Below are 19,627 nucleotides of genomic sequence, written 5' to 3'. Positions count from 1 at the left end.
TAACGAGTAGGGGCAGAATTTACTAATACTAAATCATTTAGGTCTTTCAGCCTTTTGGTAAATAGCTCCCTAATATCGTGGGAATTAGGCAGTTATCTACTAAGTGGCTGCAAGATGCTGTGCTGCACGAACCAGAATTTCATTCATTCAAATGAAATTCCGATCCGAACTGCGTCTTGACATGAATGGAGAAACTGTTCTCATTCTGTTAGGACGAAGTTCGGTAGTTTTGCTGGCATTCTGTCTAAAATGACAGGACGTTCAGGAATAGTGAAAGGAGGCATCGCGAGATCATGGAGGAAAGGTGAGAATTGTGAGAAATCGCTCTGACTACAGAAATGAAGCAAACTTTGCTCCTCCGCTGGTCATAGCAGGTTAAGTTAGGAAATCTACATAACACAAAATAGTCCCTACTTTGTCTTATGTTTTTAAAGAAAACTAGAGCAGACAGGAAGAAATGAACAACAGATCCTGACAGGGGGAGAGAAGAGGAATCGATTGGGGAAAGGTAAGTTCGACATGACAGTGCCGCTTTGACATTTAAATATTCCAGGTTGTATTGACAGCACATTTAAAAAGTAGCCAAAGATTTCTAATGAAATTGTATTTAAGTATTTATCATTTAGATGCAATACATACGGTTGCCTCTATTAATTCTTGCAAAAGCCATCAACTTGCACCCTGCTAAAAGTTAAAGATAATAGCCGATTATTCATGCCAAGCAGCCAAAGCTATTAGCACATGACCATTATCTCGTGCATATAGGATGAAAGGAAGTACCTGGATGAGCGAGTGGCTGCATGAAAACTGCTGATTTAGAGCAAGGCAGAGAAGCTTCACAGACACAAAGAAATGGATGGAGGAAAAAAAAAAAAACACAAAAGAAATGACATAAATGATGGAGTAAAAGAATGGAAAATTAAAGTGAAATAATGGATGACAAAATATTAATTACATTATCAGCCACACTGTGTAGATGCTGCTAACTATGGGTGCAAGATAAATCGTACTTTTACATCAAAACACTTTCAAACACTCACAGCACGAGTTCAGCAGTTCAACTTTTATCACACCTCACTCAACCAGACACACAAGTACCCATTACGTTCATGTGCACATTTGATTTGGTTGCAAACTCTACATTTAACTGGGATTCTAACATAAAGTCATCCTCTCATTCTCAAACGGTTAGTATAAATAAACTATGCGGGTGCATGTATGAATAACAGACCACTTTGTCACATATTTTATTTTGCTATGCTGTGCTTTACAACACAGCATTAATACAATAATTGTATTTATTTACAAAACAAAAAATAAAATAAAGGTAAATGCTTGAAAGTAACATAACAGACAATTTCCCATGCATCACAGAAGCCTCAATCTTTAAATTTTCGATTAATTGGAGGACATTGTTATTCTTTTATATTTTCGTCTTATATTGAAGGCTTAATTTCTATCCTCCTACGCTATCCCCTCTATCCATCCACAACTTTCAGGCTCTCCTTTTCACTATATCCCACAGCTGTCACTCATCTTCATCTTTTCCCCCTGTGGCTCATCTCCTCTCTATTCTGTCCCTCTACTAGCTTTCTACTCTATTCTCAAGCATGAAGAAATCACTGAAGGCCAATCTGTGTCTCTTCTGAATGTCAAATATCTCTAATATCTATGTGATGCGTGATCTGTTGTCAGAACAACACACTTAAATCAGCTGGAAGAAGGCAAAGTAATTGAAAATGTATCTGGTGCTTGTACATAATTTTTTTACTTGCAAGTGAAAGTGTTAAAACAGATTTCAGTCATTTTTACATACTGTACAAAGAAATTATCAGTAGAACATTAGCTCACGAATATGGTACAAATTCATATTTGGAAATGAGTTGGTATTTTAGAAAGTACTGTATTTTCTCACTATAGCACATCTAAAAGGCACACAGGCATTAAGTCAGATGACTGACCTGGGGAATGCTGGGAAGTAGCAAGGGAAGTCATTGAATTGGAAAGGTTAAGATTAGCAGTAATACTCAATTGGCTCTGCACAGCGGGAGGATATGGGGATGTAGGCGTCAGTAAAGATTCCTCACTGGCTTCTTCATCAATCACCGGCAAGTATTTATCTATCAAAGCATCCAGAAACTTCACTATCAGCTCTGCGTAATCTGGGATTTGTGTTTGCTGGCAAAAGAAAAATAAAGATAATGTAAATATTAGATTTATATATTTCCCATGCAACACATGATAGTCAGAATGCTTCACTGCTTCTGTTTCAATCTTAGCACTTGTTGGATGTTCATGTCATAACTGTAATTAACTACAGTAATGCAAAAAACAAATCAAGTCAAAAAATACCCTCTGACTATGCAGCACATACGACATCATCACAATTATGTTGTGTATACACTGCAGTGTATTATGGGATTTATTATACAATACTAAGCAAGTGTTCAAAAGGTTATACAAAGACCAATCCTCCCACAGAATCCCAAAATATTAGCACAGGACTTGCTGCTCAGTATAATATTTGCTGGTTTACGTCAAGGTATATTTTGCTGTCTTTTTTGGGGATTTATGACGGAGGTCATTTAAATCTGCACAACCAGAGTGATGTAAATGAATGCATTCATCATTTTGGCCAACTTACAATGAGGAAGAAGCTAATTGGCAGCAGCATACATTTTAGATTTCAGTAATGTTTAATTGGCATACTCATGCATACAATTAAGAATAATGGCAAAGGAAGAAAATAAATTCAGCCTTAAAGATCCTATAGGTGTAAGACGCTGTTTGCAGCAACGGGTAAACCCCTTCCTGTCTACGAAAGGGCTTTGTGATCTGTTTTTTGTCATAATCCACTGCCCAGTAGAAACAATTGTATCCTCCACCTGCAGTTACACATCACAGTATATGTTGAACTATTTTGTAAACAGACAGTACTCATACCATAGCGGCCATCAGTTTGCCCATAGCTTATCTCAGAGTCCTGTGTGCAGTGATCGCTGGGGCCCACTGTGTATGCAAGCAGCATGTTTGTCCCCAGAAATTCTCATTACTTGTGCATGAGAATGCACAAGTAGTTATTGAAACTTGCAACAAATGAGGGAGTGAAAACTCTTCCTTTGCAGTGTCAGAGCTGGAGGTGTGCATTATTTAAAAGTAGTAGTTCTAAAAATACATGCTGATGGTTTGAAAATCAAAAACATTTTCTGGAGTAATGATACTACAGGGGTAATCAGCTTGCAGAATTCCTATAATCCATTACAAAAATAAATAGGGAGACAGTGGGATTTCCCTGATTCTACCTAAGGTACGAGCCATCTATTCTTGTGCATACAGAGGGATTAAAACATTTACATAAACTTTGATCTCATGTCAGTATTACACCACTTAAATTTTTTACATAATTTTGTGTTTGCTTCATATACATTTTTTTATTTTACTGGTGATGAATAATAAAGGCAAACTTATTATTGCTGTATAAGTGTACATACCTTGGAGAATGGTCCAGCAAACCTCCACAAACCATTAAAACCAAAACCTGTAACAGTGAGAAAATATAGTTGGATGAAAGGATCAGCATTGATTCAGATGCATTCTTGCTTTTGCTTTAGGCATCATAAATGTTTATCAAAGTTTGTTATTTGTTTTCGAAAAAAAGTGTTCTATTTTAAAATTACTAAGATAAGGAAGTGACTAATTATTTTATGGGACTGAGCCTCAGCTAACCTTCAGAAAACATGTAGGTAAGAGCTAGCCTATATTTAGAATGTCAATAATGAATGCTATATTAAGATGTGATGTCTGCAAGATGAGGCCTGCTACAGACCTGTCAAGACACCTGATTCTTCTTCAGTCCTCCTGATCAACCGACAGACTGCCACCCGTTATCGGTAAGACAGAGGAAAAGTGCACAGCGAGTGCCTGTTTAATGATGGTGCACTTAGTTAATTTCAGAGGTTTTTTTTTTTTTTTTTTTTTTTTTTTACACAGGTGCTAGAGGAGTGCTCAAATTTATAGGCAAGTGTATGGGCAGCCTGTAATGCAGGCACACATGAAGACTGACTTACCCCCTTTGTGAGTGAGAATGTGGTGTACTGATCGCCCCACTAATTCACCCACCTGATATCGGTTGTACTGCTATGGTTGCTGCAATGCAAGGTTAGGTTATAAATTATAACAAAGCAAATAGACGTTAAAGGGAAAGGGGATGTTCAGGAAGAATCCCATAAAAGTCTCTGGTTTTCCATTTGTTCCTCTTAAAGTAAAAATGCTTGCATAATGTTTTGTTCTTCAAAGATTTACATACTTCAATAGGTAAAACTTACTCTGCAGGTATGAAGGCTGGTACTGAGGGGGAGATTCTTCATGATAAACCACACTTTGCACAATCCCATGAATTGGATTCAACAAATTTGGATCTTGACACAGCGATAAAAGTGTGTTGATCTTGGAGTCCAGTAAATTATGTCTTTGCAAAATAAATAAAATTTCAAAATGAAAACCTCCTATAAAAATCATATCTTGAACAGCTATCACACAAAAACACGTCGATACACATTTAAATAAAAAATACACAAAATTTTAACACACAATAACAAAGACTCTATAAAGAAATGGAGTACCCCATTATATTTATTGTCAACAAAATTTGCTATTCAGGGAACTTTAACATTGAGTACATTTTCAGATTTTTACTTTCCATGCCCAGAAAGAGATTTGGTATGCTAGTCTTCACCAGCATGAACTGCAGGTGAAGAAACCATCCCTCCCCCCCTCAACGTTTCAGTTCACACAATACAACTTTCCTCAGGTCATATGCCCACCCAGAATCCTTTGCGGTAGTAACATCACTGCAAATTTGTGATCTCTATGGGAAAAACAATTCTTATAGCTTGACTGGTGTGCAGATCTTTGTTTAACATTGTATTGAATATATATATATACACACACATACACATACACTGTGACGAAGTGCCCTTCGCCACTTGTACCTGGAGAGGACTAATGGCTAGCCTCTTGCCCTGCGACTATGGCCCCTGGACTGTATTGCCCTTCAAAAGCTCTGTTTGGGCTTATTGGACCTTAAACCCCATGGCGATTTGACTGTGTTCGTGGGATCTGAACTCTGTTCGGATATATTGAGCGCTCAGATCCAAGCTATCTGGTTATAGGTTGAATGTGGGGGTTCTGTTCAGTATGATAGGAATTATGTATTTTTACGGTTGTTGTGAATAGAGAGATTTTCTGTACCTGGATATAATTGGCTTACCACACCCAAGCCATGCTTGCAGTGGGTTAAAAAGGACTTCCAGCTAACTTTTTAACCACTGAAGGAAATTGTAGGATTTTTGAGTATGTTTGTATTTGGAGTACGCAGATTCTGAAAATGTAAGTGAATGTGAATGTGATGTTTACTTTTAGAGTTATGAATATTGGGTACAACTGTATTTTCCTGCCTGTGATAATTACTTTAGCCCATTGTGTTCAGTAATTATATCACAGGCAGAGGGGAGGATTTGGCTGTAATGATGGGAGGGTCAGACATTGTTGTATTGTTTTGATTGGTTTGTGACCATCAGGTCCAGGGGGTGTGCCTCTGGCCTGGGGAATTGTATAAATTATGAGTGCTTGCTTCCATTAAACAGAACTACTTGATCCTTTCTTGAAGCCTTGGCTCATGTTTGGGGGATGGGATAACTACACTCTGGGCATTGCTATATTCACACTATACTCCCCAGGGTAAGCTCTTGTAATAGCTGTTTTTGTTGCTGCTACGCTCTCTTGGAGAAGAGAAGCCTACCCACTGGAAGCTGGATCCTGGCCTCACTCACTTTTGTTGCCAACGGTTTAGACATTAATGGCTGTGTGTTGAGTTATTTTGAAAGGACAGCAAATTTACACTTTTATACAGGCTGTACACTTACTACATTACATTGTAGCAGAGTGTCATATCTTCAGTGTTGTCACATATAATAAAATATTTACAAAAATGTGAGGGGTACTCACTTTTGTGAGATAGTGTGTGTGTGTATATATATATTCTTTAATTTCTGTAAATCAATATATATATATATATATGGCCCCATCAGCACCCTATAATGTATGCATGTTCAGGTGAGTGCATCCCTCTTGGTTTTTATATATATATATATATATATATATATATATATATATATATATATATATATAATAGTTAATACATTGCTTAACAGAAATACGCACAGCAGTCAAGACATAAGACTTGCTTTTCCCACAGAATTCTCACTTTAACAGTGCTCTCACTACTACAAGGGATTCTGGGTAGGTGTATGCAAATGAGCTAAACAAAGAACCACATTGTGAGAGCACTGTTTAAGTGAGATTTCTGTGGGAAAAACAAGTCTTATGGCTTGACTGGTGTGTGTATTTTTGTTCAGCAATGTATTAACTATCCACTTACTTCAGGTGGAAATTTGCAGTGATGTTACTCCTGCAAGGGGTTCTGGGTGGGCACATGCAAATTAGTTCAACAACGAATCACTTTTTTTTTTACTCATTATTCCATTTTAACTTGACTGGTGTGTAGATCTGTGTTTAACAATGCATTGACTATTCACTAACTTCAAGTCGAAGGGGTTTCCAATCACTATTTCCCCCCACCATAACTTTCTTGGTTTGTGCTCCGCAAGTAACGCCAAGCCTCAATAGCAAGCCTGTAACCAACCTCATGTTGATGAGTTGCATTAAAGGGACACTCCAGGCACCCAGACCACTTCTGCTCATTGGAGTGGTCTGGGTGCCAACTCCCACTACCCTTAACCCTGCAAGTGTAATTATTGCAGTTTTTCATAAACTGCAATATTTACATTGCAGGGTTAACTCCACCTCTAGTGGCTGTCTATTAGACAGCCACTAGAGGTCACTTCCTTGTTTCTAGCACAGGTTTCCTGTGCTAGAGCGTCGCTGGACGTCCTCACGCTGTGTGAGGACCTCCAGCGTCGCTTAAAACCCCATAGGAAAGCATTGAAATGATTTTTCAATGCTTTCCTATGGGGAGACGTAATGCGCATGCGCGGCATTTCCGCGCATGCGCATTAGGTCTCCTCGGCCGGTGAGCGAGATTAGTCTCGCCCACCGGCCGACGTAATCACTAGGAGGAGCGTCGCGGAGGCGGAGACAGCGGCGAGGGACATCGCCGCTGTCCCAGGTAAGTGACTGAAGGGGTTTTCACCCCTTCAGTAACCGGGGATTGGTGGGTGGGAGGGAGAGGGACCCTCCAGTGCCAGAAAAACGGATCGTTTTTCTGGCACTGGAGTTTCCCTTTAACAAAGAAACAGCTGTCCATGAATGGTTCACTGGCTTTGCATCTCTTTCTGAGTTGTGTTTCAAATCCATGTTTAAAATAGAATAATGAGGCATACTATTTCCATTTGTTTTATATATTTTATAGTTTATTAGCAGTGTTTTTATTTAGCTATCAATATTTATGATGTGAGTGTGATTTCTTCAGAATATATCTCCATTATGCTTTTTAGTATTTGTATACTGTGTTATACATTTATTTTGTTATGCTTTTTTGTTATATGGACTTTTTTTGTAGTTACCTACTCATTTGACTATATATACATATTTTTGTGTTCAGCATCTACTTGGCAACAAATCAGATACATATCTTTGTTCCCTTAACCCCACTATAAAACATTATGAGCAGCCACCCTTTTCCACTTTGGCGGTCCACTTAGTTCCTGTGGGCGTCATTTCCGTTTGACGATCCAAAACATCATCTGTAGAATCTAGACATCCAGTGATAGCGAGAAGTCACTTCTGGGCGATGTACTCACCAGTGTTAATTTTGGTGGCAAATTTCAATTTAGTTTTAGTCATAATCTTGACTAAAAAGCCATTCTAGTTTGTGTCGTATTTTTGTCGACTATATCTCCAGTAGATTTCAGTCAACAAGACTAAAATCTAATTGGTTTTAGTTGAAGCCTCTGTCTCTTTTGCCCCTTCCTCATCCCCTCTCTGTCTCTTTGTGTACTCCCAGCCCCACTAGGTGTCTCTCTCCCAAGCCCATGTCTCTTCTGCACCTTCGACAGCCCCTTTGTTCAGTGCTAGTTTCGGTGGCAAAATTCAATTTAGTTTTAGTCCTAGTCTTTTGACTAAAAAGCCATTTCAGTCATCTGAAATGTTTTAGTTTTAGTCCACTAAATCTCAAAAATTGCAAGTTGACAAAATTAACACCGGTACTCACTAAACAGGAAACTGCCACAGAGACACCAGAGGACATAAATTACAGAATTAAACTACAGCAGTGATTCCCAACCCAGTCCTCAAGTAACCCCTAACAGTCCAGGATTTAGAGATTACCCTGTTGTGTCTAAGGTGTTTTTAGAAAGAAAGAAAAAAAATACTTTAGACACAACAGGGTAATCCCTCAATATTGGACCAGGAGGACTGGGTTGCGAACTCCTGAACTAAGCCACTTTTGAAAAAGCCAAGGCCAAACGTGTTAAGTGTTCATTTCATATTCACAGTTTTTAACTATTTTGTTAAAATAAAGTACTTTTTTAAATTTACATCCACTCCTTGGATATTTTATTATTAGGTTTCCTGATTTTGCTCCATATCCTAGGTGGGAATCATTCTATCAACGCTTCATACCACCAAAGCAGGCCATTACTCTGGTTTATGTAATTAGGATATTTTATATTGATATCCCTACATATTGCACTATTTGATGGTTTCCCTTTCTTCCATATATTCCATTATCATATGATATTGAGACAACTGATCTTTACTGTCTACACGTGTACCATCCACGCTATATCAAGCAATGCTCTTTGTCGCTCTTTGAATTGAGAGTGTTCCCTAGGCATTTGCTTGAATATCTGTACTTATTTTATATTGCACTATTGTCTTTTCCCCCTTTTGTTAAGATACATTCTCTCTTCGTACTGGCCTTATCACGTGTATGTATATATACACATATGCTTGTGCCCCACACTTTTCCTTTTAGCAGAGAAATGTTTCCAACAAGCACAGCCCAATATGCAAATATGCATTCTAGGCATGAGTGAGACATGAGTGTTGCTTCCAGTCAGCCTGGTAAGAATGTGTGCCAGTCTGGAATCTCGTTTCTGCTGAACCCACCACTTTTTCTTGGAAAGACCTCTCCTCCTGCATCAACATGTCATACACACTTAACAGGCCCACCTCCTGACCACCTTAATACATCCCAAAGTTTGAATGTCTATAAAATTATTAAAATTGGTTCGGAGCATTAATACGGTGTCAAATAAAAGTCAATACAAAGCCAAGCAGGAAAAAAGTTCTTCCATTCGGCCTAAATTCCAAAATGTATGGCCAACTCTCCACAGCTTGCTGTTCATTCAATTACATGTGTGGGTGGATTGATGATATAACAGAAGAATTCCCAATAATAATGTACCCAAATAAAGAACTGTAGAACCAAGAAAATGTTTGCATTTTTAAAATAATGCTTGAATAAAATAATTGCCAATGGGACTAATTTATGTAAACACCAGACTATAATCTATGCCATACTTACACCACAGGAAATACTTTAGGAAAGACCACGCTAGCCTCTGCTAAATACTCGTACAGGATACGCTGATCAAACTCGTCTGTAGTGTACTTTACCAGTGTAGCCTACGAACAAAATGGTACATTTATCTTATCAGAAGATACTTTTTACTTGGCAAAGGAAAAACCTGATAAGAGGTCAATATTGTATCAACAAGGTGACTGGCTAAATTAAAATAATACTGCCAAGTTCTCTATCAGAGACATATAAGTGGCCACAAATAAACAGATAATTACTGGGGACTATCATTTTTTGTGCAGTAGGATTAAATAATTGGCTTACCAGGACAGTGAGCAGCAGTGCTTGGGTTTTTGGATCAGTGAGGACTTCCTCATCCAGAAGTACATTGGACTCTGACACGGATACTTTACGCAAGTGAGGGTGCTGCTGAGGCGATGATATTCTTGGCGTATCTTGAAATAAAAAAAAAAAAACGATTTAAAAAAAAAAACCCAAAAAAAACAACAACAACATCTTAGCACCATATAAATCATTAAAGAACCACTAAATGGACCCAGACAACTTCAGCTTAATTAAGTGGTCTGGGTGCCAGGTCCACCTAGGATTAACCCTTTCTGCTGTAAACATAACAGTTTCAGAGAAACTGCTATATTTACTTTAGTGTTAATCCAGCCTCTAGTGGCTGTCTCATTGACAGCCGCTAGAGGCGCTTCGGCGCTTCTCACTGTGATTTTCACAGTGAGAAGACGCCAGTGTCCATAGGACACTGAATGCGAGTGCGGGTCTTGCCGCACATGCGCATTCAGCCGATGACAGGGAAAGGAGGAGGAGAGTCTCCAGCACCGAGGGAGCCCGGCGCTGGAGAAAGGTAAGTGTTTAACCCCTTCCTCTCCATCCAGCCCGGCAGGAGTGGGACCCTGAGGGTGGGGGCACCATCAGGGCACTATAGTGCCAGGAAAATGAGTATGTTTTCCTGGCACTATAGTGGTCCTTTAATGAAGTGGTCTGGGTGCCAGGTCCATCTAGGGTTAACCCTGCCTGCTGTAAACATAGCAGTTTCAGAGAAACTGCTATGTTTACATATGGGTTAATCCAGCCTCTAGTGGCCGTCTCATTGACATCCGCTAGAGCCGCTTCTGCACTTCCCACTGTGATTTTAACGGTTAGAAAACACCAGCGTCCATAGGAAAGCATTGAGAATGCTTTCCTATGGACTGACTGAATGCGCATTCAGCCGATGACGTCGGAAGGAGCAGGATAGTCCCCTGCGCCGGAAGATTAACCCCTTCTTCCCCCTAGAGCCCGGCGGGAGGGGGACACACCCAAAGACCCTATACAGCCAGGAAAACGAGTTTGTTTTCTTGGCACGATGGTGGTCCTTTAACCCCTTAAGGACCAAACTTCTGGAATAAAAGGGAATCATGACGTGTCACACACGTCATGTGTCCTTAAGGGGTTAAGGTTGCAAGGTACCCATTGTACAGCGCTACGGAATTTGTTGGCGCTATATAAATAATAAAATAATAAAATAATAATAATAATACACATTTTTGGCTAGATTTTCTTTAATTTCTCTATGGTTTTAGTTAATTGATATGCATGCTTTTTAATATTTTCTCTAGGGCATCTGTCCCTTTCTTCCACACCACCAGTATATTGTTACTTAAATGTTTGTAGTTGCTTGACTTACTCTCAACTCTGTGTGCATAAATCACTCATCTCTTAAATGTGGGCCCACCTGAACCAAACCTCACAGCCAGAGATTTGAAATGTTGCTGCAGGTATGTACAAATCTTACTAACTTCTCTTTTTATTAAAGATAATATTACACACAACTTGAACCCTGCAAACTTTTCAACTACACATTACCGCTAATCACCTGAATAGCACACTCCTGCAATTTCTTTAATCATACGCCCTGCACCATGCTTAGTCAGGCCACGCCCCCAGACATACTATTCTGACCTTAATCAATGGACTAGGTCATTAACTCACATAGCTGGTAACTTTTTAACCAGCGGCATTTCATCTATGGTATCAAACTTCTTTCCTATTAAGTCACAAAATCTACTTTACCAAAAATTGTAACAGGAGCCCCACACAGCCACCGGTGCGCTGCAGCACGACCCGCAATCCCACAACGACAAAGCAGCACAAGAAATTCTCCAGGCACTCAAGGTGTTAAAGCCGCAGGCAGTTTTAAAAGAAAAAAGGAGCAGAAACGTTTTGACCTGCTATGAGGTCTTGTCAACAGTCTACTTTAGTGTCAGAGGAACTTCCATCATCTTGATCTACTGTCATTCTACAACAATTCCCAATTTCGCTTTCCATCCATGTCAAGCTTCTCTGGTCTTATTTTTACTAACCTTCCTCAAAAAACATCTTATCTGCTGCAACAGAATAAATGTAGTTTAATAACTTCTTTCAACTGTATAATTTCTTCTGCAACAATTTGTACTTTAGGAAAACTTTTCTAATGCAGTTATTTTGGCCTCAATTTTGAAATTCACCAACTTTATGTCAATTCTGACTTTAGTGAATAATCAAGTGAATTAAAATGTAAAGTACGTCTCCCTGTTATTGTATGTTACAAACCTCTGGTGTCTACTAGGCACAACAAATGCTGCAAATCCAACACTTTTGGGATTTATACAATGATTTGGCAGTAAAGTGGTTTACTCTAGAGAGGAGAAACATACATTCAATTTCTTGTTTTGGCCATTTCTTTATATTGGGACACATCTCTCATTACCAGCAATAGATTAATGGATATCTCAAGAGTAAAGGACATTATTAGGCAGCTTTATTTCTGCTTATGTAGTGTAATATAGAGCTGCAACAGAAGAAAGGATGCAGTTATAGAGATAGGTTACTAAACTACTGTATATACTCCAGTATAAGCCGACTTTTTCAGCACATTTTTTATACTTATACTCGAGTGAGGGTCCCACTTACTACTTGTAGCGTGGCCGAGCACAGCCCAGAGCTTCCTGCCCGCGGAGCCCAGCCTCTGCCCGCCCACCTCCTACCCTGGTGTCTGCTTCTATCTGTACCATGGTAGGTGCCTGCGCTGCCGAGGGCCGGCTGTATACTCCGCCTGCACCGTGCTGCACGCTGGGGACACAGCTTCTGGGCAGTGCACTCTGACAGTGCTGCTCTCAATTCACCAGGAAATCAATTTGATTAACCCTTACCTATGAAGTTCTTTTTAAAACACTTTGTAAGACAGACCTTCCACCCTCTGTAGTGCAAAATAACTTGTTTGCTACAATAATTCGTGGACACAAGGCTTCAGCATAACCCAAGGCACCAGCTGCAGGTCATAATTCTGGAACAAGTAATCAGCATTTAACATGCACTAGTTGCAGAGCAGGGAGCATATTGTCAACACAGGTCATTACAGCACTGGAAGGGTATGTATGTATGTATGTATCTGTATGTATGTATGTATGTATGTATGTCACTGTATGTATTTACCAGTAGCTGCTGCTTTTCGAAACCTAGGCTTATACTCGAGTCAATACATTTTCTCAGTTTTTTGTGGTAAAATTAGGTGCCTAGGCTTATATTCGGGTTGCCTTATACTGGAGTATATACGGTACCTTGTCGGAAATTCAAATGAAGTTTCAAATTTAAGGCCAAAATAGTTGCAATGGAAAAATTCTCCAAGACCGCTATTCACGTTCAGCTAATTTGGCCTTACAATTGTAACGGACTTTGAATTCCTACCAATTCTCAGTTTGGTGAATAACCTTGTGTACCCTAATTTTTTAGTTTACCTATTGTACAATGTAGCAGATAAAGTTGGTGCTAAGTAGTAATAACTAGCGGTATAGTTGTACATCATAATAAAAAGGGAGATGTTCAAAACCTTACTGTAGGCCATGTTACCCACCGATGTCATAATCATTCTCTGAAACTCTTCTCATCTTAGGTGGTGTAGTGATGCCGGACTCCACCTCTTGTCTTTTAGGAGCCTTATTGTCAGATAATAAATGGTCGAAGCTTTTCCTAGTACCTGAAAATAAGAAATAGGGATTGGATGCATGTTCAACTCATACAATGCTTGTTTATAATCATTCTTACATGGTTATTGGTACATTACATAATCTCAAATGCAACTTACTACCATTGGGCTCAATGGTAGGAACAGTTTAAGAATAAATGAGAAGCAAAGAAAGAATCTTGTCAATGTAACGGTTTCTTGAAGCTGTGTTGGATAGTACTATGAGCTCAAAAAGAAAAAAAAAACGTGTCGAAAGTGCATAAACTTGAGAAACCAAGAGAGCAAACATTTTGCAATTTCAAGCCGTTTTGAAAAATACGTTTGTCGTCAGAGCAGCTTCTGGCTACAAATTGTCCCACTAAAGGCTGCCAGTAAGAAGTCAGAGATTAATGGATCATACAGCAATGCATGGGAAATAATACATGTGGGCTAAGAGTTTAAGAGCAGGTTGCAACTGCACCAGCTACAATATTGTACAGTAAAAAGCAAAACACCTCGACTTATTTATTAACAAAGATATTCTACAAGTGTAAATACTAACTCACAACAATAAGGACTAACATCAGGTTCTGCAGTGAAATGACAAACCTAGCAGCTTTTTAGTGTTTGCTTGTGATGGTTGACCCATGTCCAGACTCATTGATTTCCTGGTTCTTGGGCTAACTTGCCCCACTGTTGGGTAACTTGCAGCCAGATGCATCCCAGATACTTTTGGAGATGACCATGGCTGATTCTCCTTTAACGTCCTTGGGAGGGAAAAAAAAAGATACCGCCTTTGACATGGTTGACTGGCATACATACACTAAACACTAAATTAATGTGATGGTGAAAATAAGCGAGATAAAACACGTAAAGTGTTCATAGAAACTAATAATAGTATTTAGATACCTGCATGTAGGGTCACTGTGGTGCATGGGATATGTGTCCATAGATACATTCTCCATTGAAACATCTGTTAGCAAAAGGGATTTTCTATGTTTTAAGCTGCAGCGGCTCCTCACTTCTTCTGACACAGTGAGTAAAGCTAAGAACAGGAAAAACTATGTTTAACATGCACGTGTATCAAACTAAACGTACATTGCAGTATAGGAGACATTCTTCTATAAGGATTACATTTGTAATAGCTAGAACTTCATCTCTATACCACAGAAAAAAAAAAATTATAATACAAAAAGCTTATAACATAGATCATGGAGAAAGAGAGATCATGGAGAAAGAGTAAACATACCACAGTCTCCAGATGTAAACTCAGACTGAACAGCACTGTTCACAGTTACACAAAGACAAATGGTCCACTACTACACTGCAAACTGTATTATTCGTCTTAAAATGAAGACAAATACCTGGAGTGACTATGATCTTTGTATGGTTTTATGTTTAACACTATTATAATGTCCCGTCAACTATTTCATTTTATTTTATAGATTCTCGAGAATCTAGAATTCTCGATTCCCTTTTAGATTCGAAATCCTGGAGATGGTGGCTTGACTCGTCTTTTCTTCATCTTTTAGAACTATATATGGACTATTTTTTTTCCTCGATTATGCATAACCACTTGTTTAAAAAATTGAAACATAAGCTTTACCATGGAAAATAAAAATTAAACTAAATTAAGTTGTCAAAGAGAATTATGTTTATTTCTGGATATTTATTGAAACAAATGAACAATAAAACAAATTGCATATTTGTACTTAATTCATGCACTTTCAGTACACATGTATAACATTTATTAAAATTAGTTTGCAATTTTATATTGTTTAGAAATGTATATATTGTGGCTGGATAATAATTATAAAACTCAGTGCACAGCAACATTTTGCGGTACACTGATTGGACCATTTTTGCACCCTTTTTGGATTGTCCAGATGGTTTCTCAAAATGATTTGCATGGACGAAACTGCCCTATGGCCGAATTTTGAACTACCCAAACAAATCTCCCCTACCCCCATGCAAACTGAGTAGGCTAAACAGAGTTTTTCTGACATGCAGACATTTACTAGCTACCAATTTTATGTAACATGTATTTGTTCACAACATACTGCATTGTGTGTTTTGGTGAAAACTATGGCTTTATGAAACTTTGAAAATATTTATGGGGTTACAACAAAAGGACTAGTGTTTCATTTATCATGCAACATTATTAGGCAGCTTTATTTCTGCTAATGTAGTGTAAAATAGAGCTGGTATACGTAGTTATTATAATAATATTTAAGAGCACAGATAACTCAGTTAATGATAACAACTGCAAAGCAGTACTCACCTGCCAAGTAAGCAACACTTTGATTGTTTACTTCAAATTTATCACAGTTCCTATGTTTGTGTACTAGTGCTAACAGAGTGTGAAGGATGCGAATTGTCCTCGCCACTGTAGTAGGAGACGGGTGTCTATAACCTAAAAAAAAAAAAGAAATGCATTACGAGTTAAAACAAAGTCAGTTTATTAGAATTGATTGGTTTAAAAAAAAAAAAAAATTTGGGCAGACTGTTATACTGTGGCATAATCAGATGTGTTCTAGTACAGAATTTCCAGTGCAGCAGGTAACTGCACACGATCCTACAAGGATATCGGTCGAGTGGCCTTCTGAATGAGCCAATGCTGTGCCTGGCATAGGCAAGTATTTTCAACCAAAGATACACTGATGTAAACCTTTACAATAATGCCTTTATGTCTTAATCAAGTAAACTAGATTTAAAAAAAAACAAAAAACAAAAAAAAAACAGCTGTAAATGCTGAAGTCAATCAAAATGTCATACACACTAGCCCTGTCGCTCTTTTTATTAAGTAAAGCCATCAGTGGACTTTTATTAATAAAACCTTAATTTAAAAATTGTATACACTACTGTCTAACTACTCCACACAGGATAACAGGAAGAACCACCTAGGTTATAGCATTGCCCTGGGTGACAAAAACTAAGAGGCTTTTTGAAATACCCAGAATCGGTAAACGTCTGTACACTCCAAATGCATGCATAAGTTGGTAGCATTTGCTTTCATTAAACATGACCATTACCATATCTTTTCCAATGTTATAAAACAGAGCAAAAACATGAGTGAAAAAAATAAAAATAAATAATGGTACGGAACAATGCTTATTTGTGAGCACACTACTCCTACAATACAAAGAAAAGTAGTTGAACATGATGTAACCTTTCAGCAAGTGTCCAACTAGTGCAAAGTTGAAGTTAGAGTTGAAATTGAGTCCAACAAAGTGGTCCATTTGTTTACAGTGCCATTCCTCCAAAGGATTTCTGATTTCCATGAACACTTCTTCAGGGCTCTGAAAGCAATAAAACAACTTTAAGATATTTGTATTTCACTTTGTAGTTATTACTCCCTTCTGGATTAGACAGTACCGCTGGAGAGACACATTTAATTGTTTGCTTCTACCGGCCTAGGCCTTACCTAAAGCCCAGAACGTCAAGACACATCTTCCCCTAATCAATTATCTGCCACCCACCAAATAAAAATAAAAAAGGAGTTTTACAAGATGGAAAATTATGTATGTATAAAATAAACAAGGTACTGCCATTGTGATGGTGCATTAACCTACCTTGTCATTGAACACGCGAAGGCTATCTAGTGTGTGCAGATTTTGTTCCAGGAGAGCTGTACCTGCTGAATACAGACTAACTTCATCTAGCTGTAATACTGACATAGCCACCCAAAAAAGAGCTTTGTGCATAGGGGATTCCTAGAAAGAATATGGTGTCATGAGAGAAACATACATAAGTCAAAGAATGCATATTTAGATGTACATAATTTCTATGTAAATAGAACAATAGTAATACAAAAACCTCACCTTATTCAGAAGAGGCTGCAGTTTGGTTAGTGCTATCACAGTGGCTTCTATTAAAACTTGGCTGTTGTAATTATCAGGGCCTTTCAAGCAGCTCTCCAGTCCCTGCATAAAAAAAGGTAATTGTAAGACAAAGCACATAAGAAAAAAAAAAAAATGGAAATACTAATGGTCACAGCAAAACCACAATTAAAACTTTAAAACATCAAACTTTCAATGGACTGCAAAACTGGCTTTACAGAGACTGTATTCTGATTTTTTTTTCACTCCTTATTTCAAATACCGTAATCTTCAGACTTACAAAAAAAAAAATAATGTTTTAATAGTTTTCAAATCAATAAAGACGACTGTATATAATTATAGATTTTATAGTTTAGAAATTTAGCTTTTTTTTTTCATTATGCTTGCAATATATACCTGGTTACTCTTATTATTATGTGCTAACTAACACAATATTAGTTTCAGATTAAATATCAGATGTATTTTCAGTTTTCCATTGCTTAATGAAGACTTTAAAGAACCTTGACAACCTAAAATTTCTCAATTATACAATGTACATATATATCTGTTTATAAATCTATTCAAAGTAATGTATAAAGGGCTATCCTGGGGAAAAGTTGTAACAGTGCGGTATTCAGCACGGACACCAATGAAATGTTCCTACTGATTGCTAGACTTTCAGAACTTTGCATGGAATTACTTTTGTACAAATTGATCCCTATTTATTGGCCACAGGTAGCCACGGATAAATACAAATTTTGAGCCCAATATATAAAAACTAAAAAAAAAAAAATTCTAGAAATGAAAGGTTGTAGGTTTACGGTTTAAATTTAAATATACATTGTTAAAAAGATAGGATCATATTACATAGAAATTACTCAAATTGAATGTTTTGTTTAAGCCCTTAGCATCCTAAGGACTTTTCATAGCATCCTAGAGATCTGCTTCATGCAGCATATACAGCCCAGAGCAGTTCACGGTGTGAAAAAGCACAGACCTGCAACACCAGAGGGAGACTTCTCTTCTCATGGCACGATTATCTAGAGTATGATCTTGAGCATCTAAACTCAAGTTACTAATGGAGCTATGGGTTCCAAAATGTAATAAATATATGGTCTTACACAGTTGCAGCCCAAGAAATTCTTCTACATCTCCTCTGAGGAAAGAAGGAAATAGGACAATAAATGTCTGGGCTGCAGTGGTACTGCCTGATCAAGCAAGAATTTGTGCCAGGAATTCAATCTTTACTATAATCTTTAAACAGCCAAAACCTCAAGCAGTGCTAGAAGGCATCAAGGTACTATTTTCCTCTAGTTCCTCTAGGTTTTCATAAGCCACATGTGTGAAATATCTTCTTTGTGCCCATGATATCAGATGCTGAATTTGGAAGGAAGGTCTTGAGTACAGAAAGAAAATACAGAGTGTAACCGTAATCATTTATAGATTTTGTGTCGGTAAACACAGCAGAATTGTAGTAGTCATAATCTTGGATATTACTGCACACACGAGGTGGTTATGGCAGTACATAAAAATGTATGAAATGACTAAAGCATCATCAACATTCAAGTCATGCAATAGTAAGAGACCAGCTAATCACAGATCGCTCAATCTAAAGTACCTCTCGCTAATCTAAATACCGAAAGTGACTCTATGGGGGCATAACATAGATAGTAGTAGGGCTCAAAATTTCAAGTTCTATACTACTAGGCATGACAAAAAGTTACTCATCACTGTAAGTATGGAGGAGGGCCCACAGTACACTCCGCAGATGTGTATTGTCTACTTGCCAGAACTGAATTTTGACTGTCCAATGGTTGGTGGGCAAATTTTAGTAGTAACACAGTCTTTAATTGGAAAAGAGTGGAAATATAGAGCTCATGGAAAGGGTGAAGAGAGATACATTGACAGGGAGGAGAGATGGATTTACTCAAGGCCCGGGATCCTCCCAAGTTCCGCTACATTCAGATTTTGAAGGCCCGGGTTCCTCCCAAGTTCCGCTACATCCAGATTTTGAATGACATCCATGGCTTTCTCATCAGTCAAATACAGAACGGTCTATTTAATTCAAATTATTGTGTTTTGGAAACCGGTAAGCAGAATGGAAGTAACGGTAACAAATTATCAGCTAATCAGGAAAATATATCAAACTTAAATTGGTGTTTAATTTTCAAGTCATCACAACTCACGGTTTAGTAATAAAGTCAAAATTCGTAATAAAGCACCTGAGATAGGGTATCTAAACTATTAACATTAAGGTATTTTTACTGCTGGTTTAGCATG

The 19,627-nt window shown here is 38.0% G+C and overlaps 1 protein-coding gene across 4 annotated transcripts in view; it reads right to left on the bottom strand.

Annotated features, from left to right (window-relative positions):
• The window catches only part of NF1 (neurofibromin 1), a 255,663-nt gene that overhangs the window by 9,474 nt on the left and 226,562 nt on the right, over window positions 1–19,627 (bottom strand). For 2 of the 4 annotated variants that reach the window (XM_063457447.1, XM_063457448.1), the window contains exons 45-57: window positions 17,351–17,452; window positions 17,102–17,242; window positions 16,699–16,828; window positions 15,811–15,942; window positions 14,439–14,574; window positions 14,139–14,296; window positions 13,440–13,562; window positions 9,866–9,996; window positions 9,548–9,648; window positions 4,326–4,468; window positions 3,492–3,538; window positions 1,962–2,178; window positions 781–834 (exon numbers count right to left, since the gene is read on the bottom strand). In XM_063457447.1, coding sequence (XP_063313517.1) covers window positions 781–834; window positions 1,962–2,178; window positions 3,492–3,538; window positions 4,326–4,468; window positions 9,548–9,648; window positions 9,866–9,996; window positions 13,440–13,562; window positions 14,139–14,296; window positions 14,439–14,574; window positions 15,811–15,942; window positions 16,699–16,828; window positions 17,102–17,242; window positions 17,351–17,452 — 1,615 coding nt within the window. The remainder of the gene's footprint in view (window positions 1–780; window positions 835–1,961; window positions 2,179–3,491; window positions 3,539–4,325; window positions 4,469–9,547; window positions 9,649–9,865; window positions 9,997–13,439; window positions 13,563–14,138; window positions 14,297–14,438; window positions 14,575–15,810; window positions 15,943–16,698; window positions 16,829–17,101; window positions 17,243–17,350; window positions 17,453–19,627) is intronic. The other 2 variants (XM_063457449.1, XM_063457450.1) reach the window with 1 other exon arrangement.

Source organism: Pelobates fuscus, chromosome 1, assembly GCF_036172605.1.
Source record: "Pelobates fuscus isolate aPelFus1 chromosome 1, aPelFus1.pri, whole genome shotgun sequence".
In the NCBI taxonomy this organism is placed as follows: Eukaryota; Metazoa; Chordata; class Amphibia; order Anura; family Pelobatidae; genus Pelobates; species Pelobates fuscus.
The sequence above is the reverse complement of the archived record's forward strand: the minus strand, read 5'-3'. Positions and strand labels throughout refer to the sequence as shown.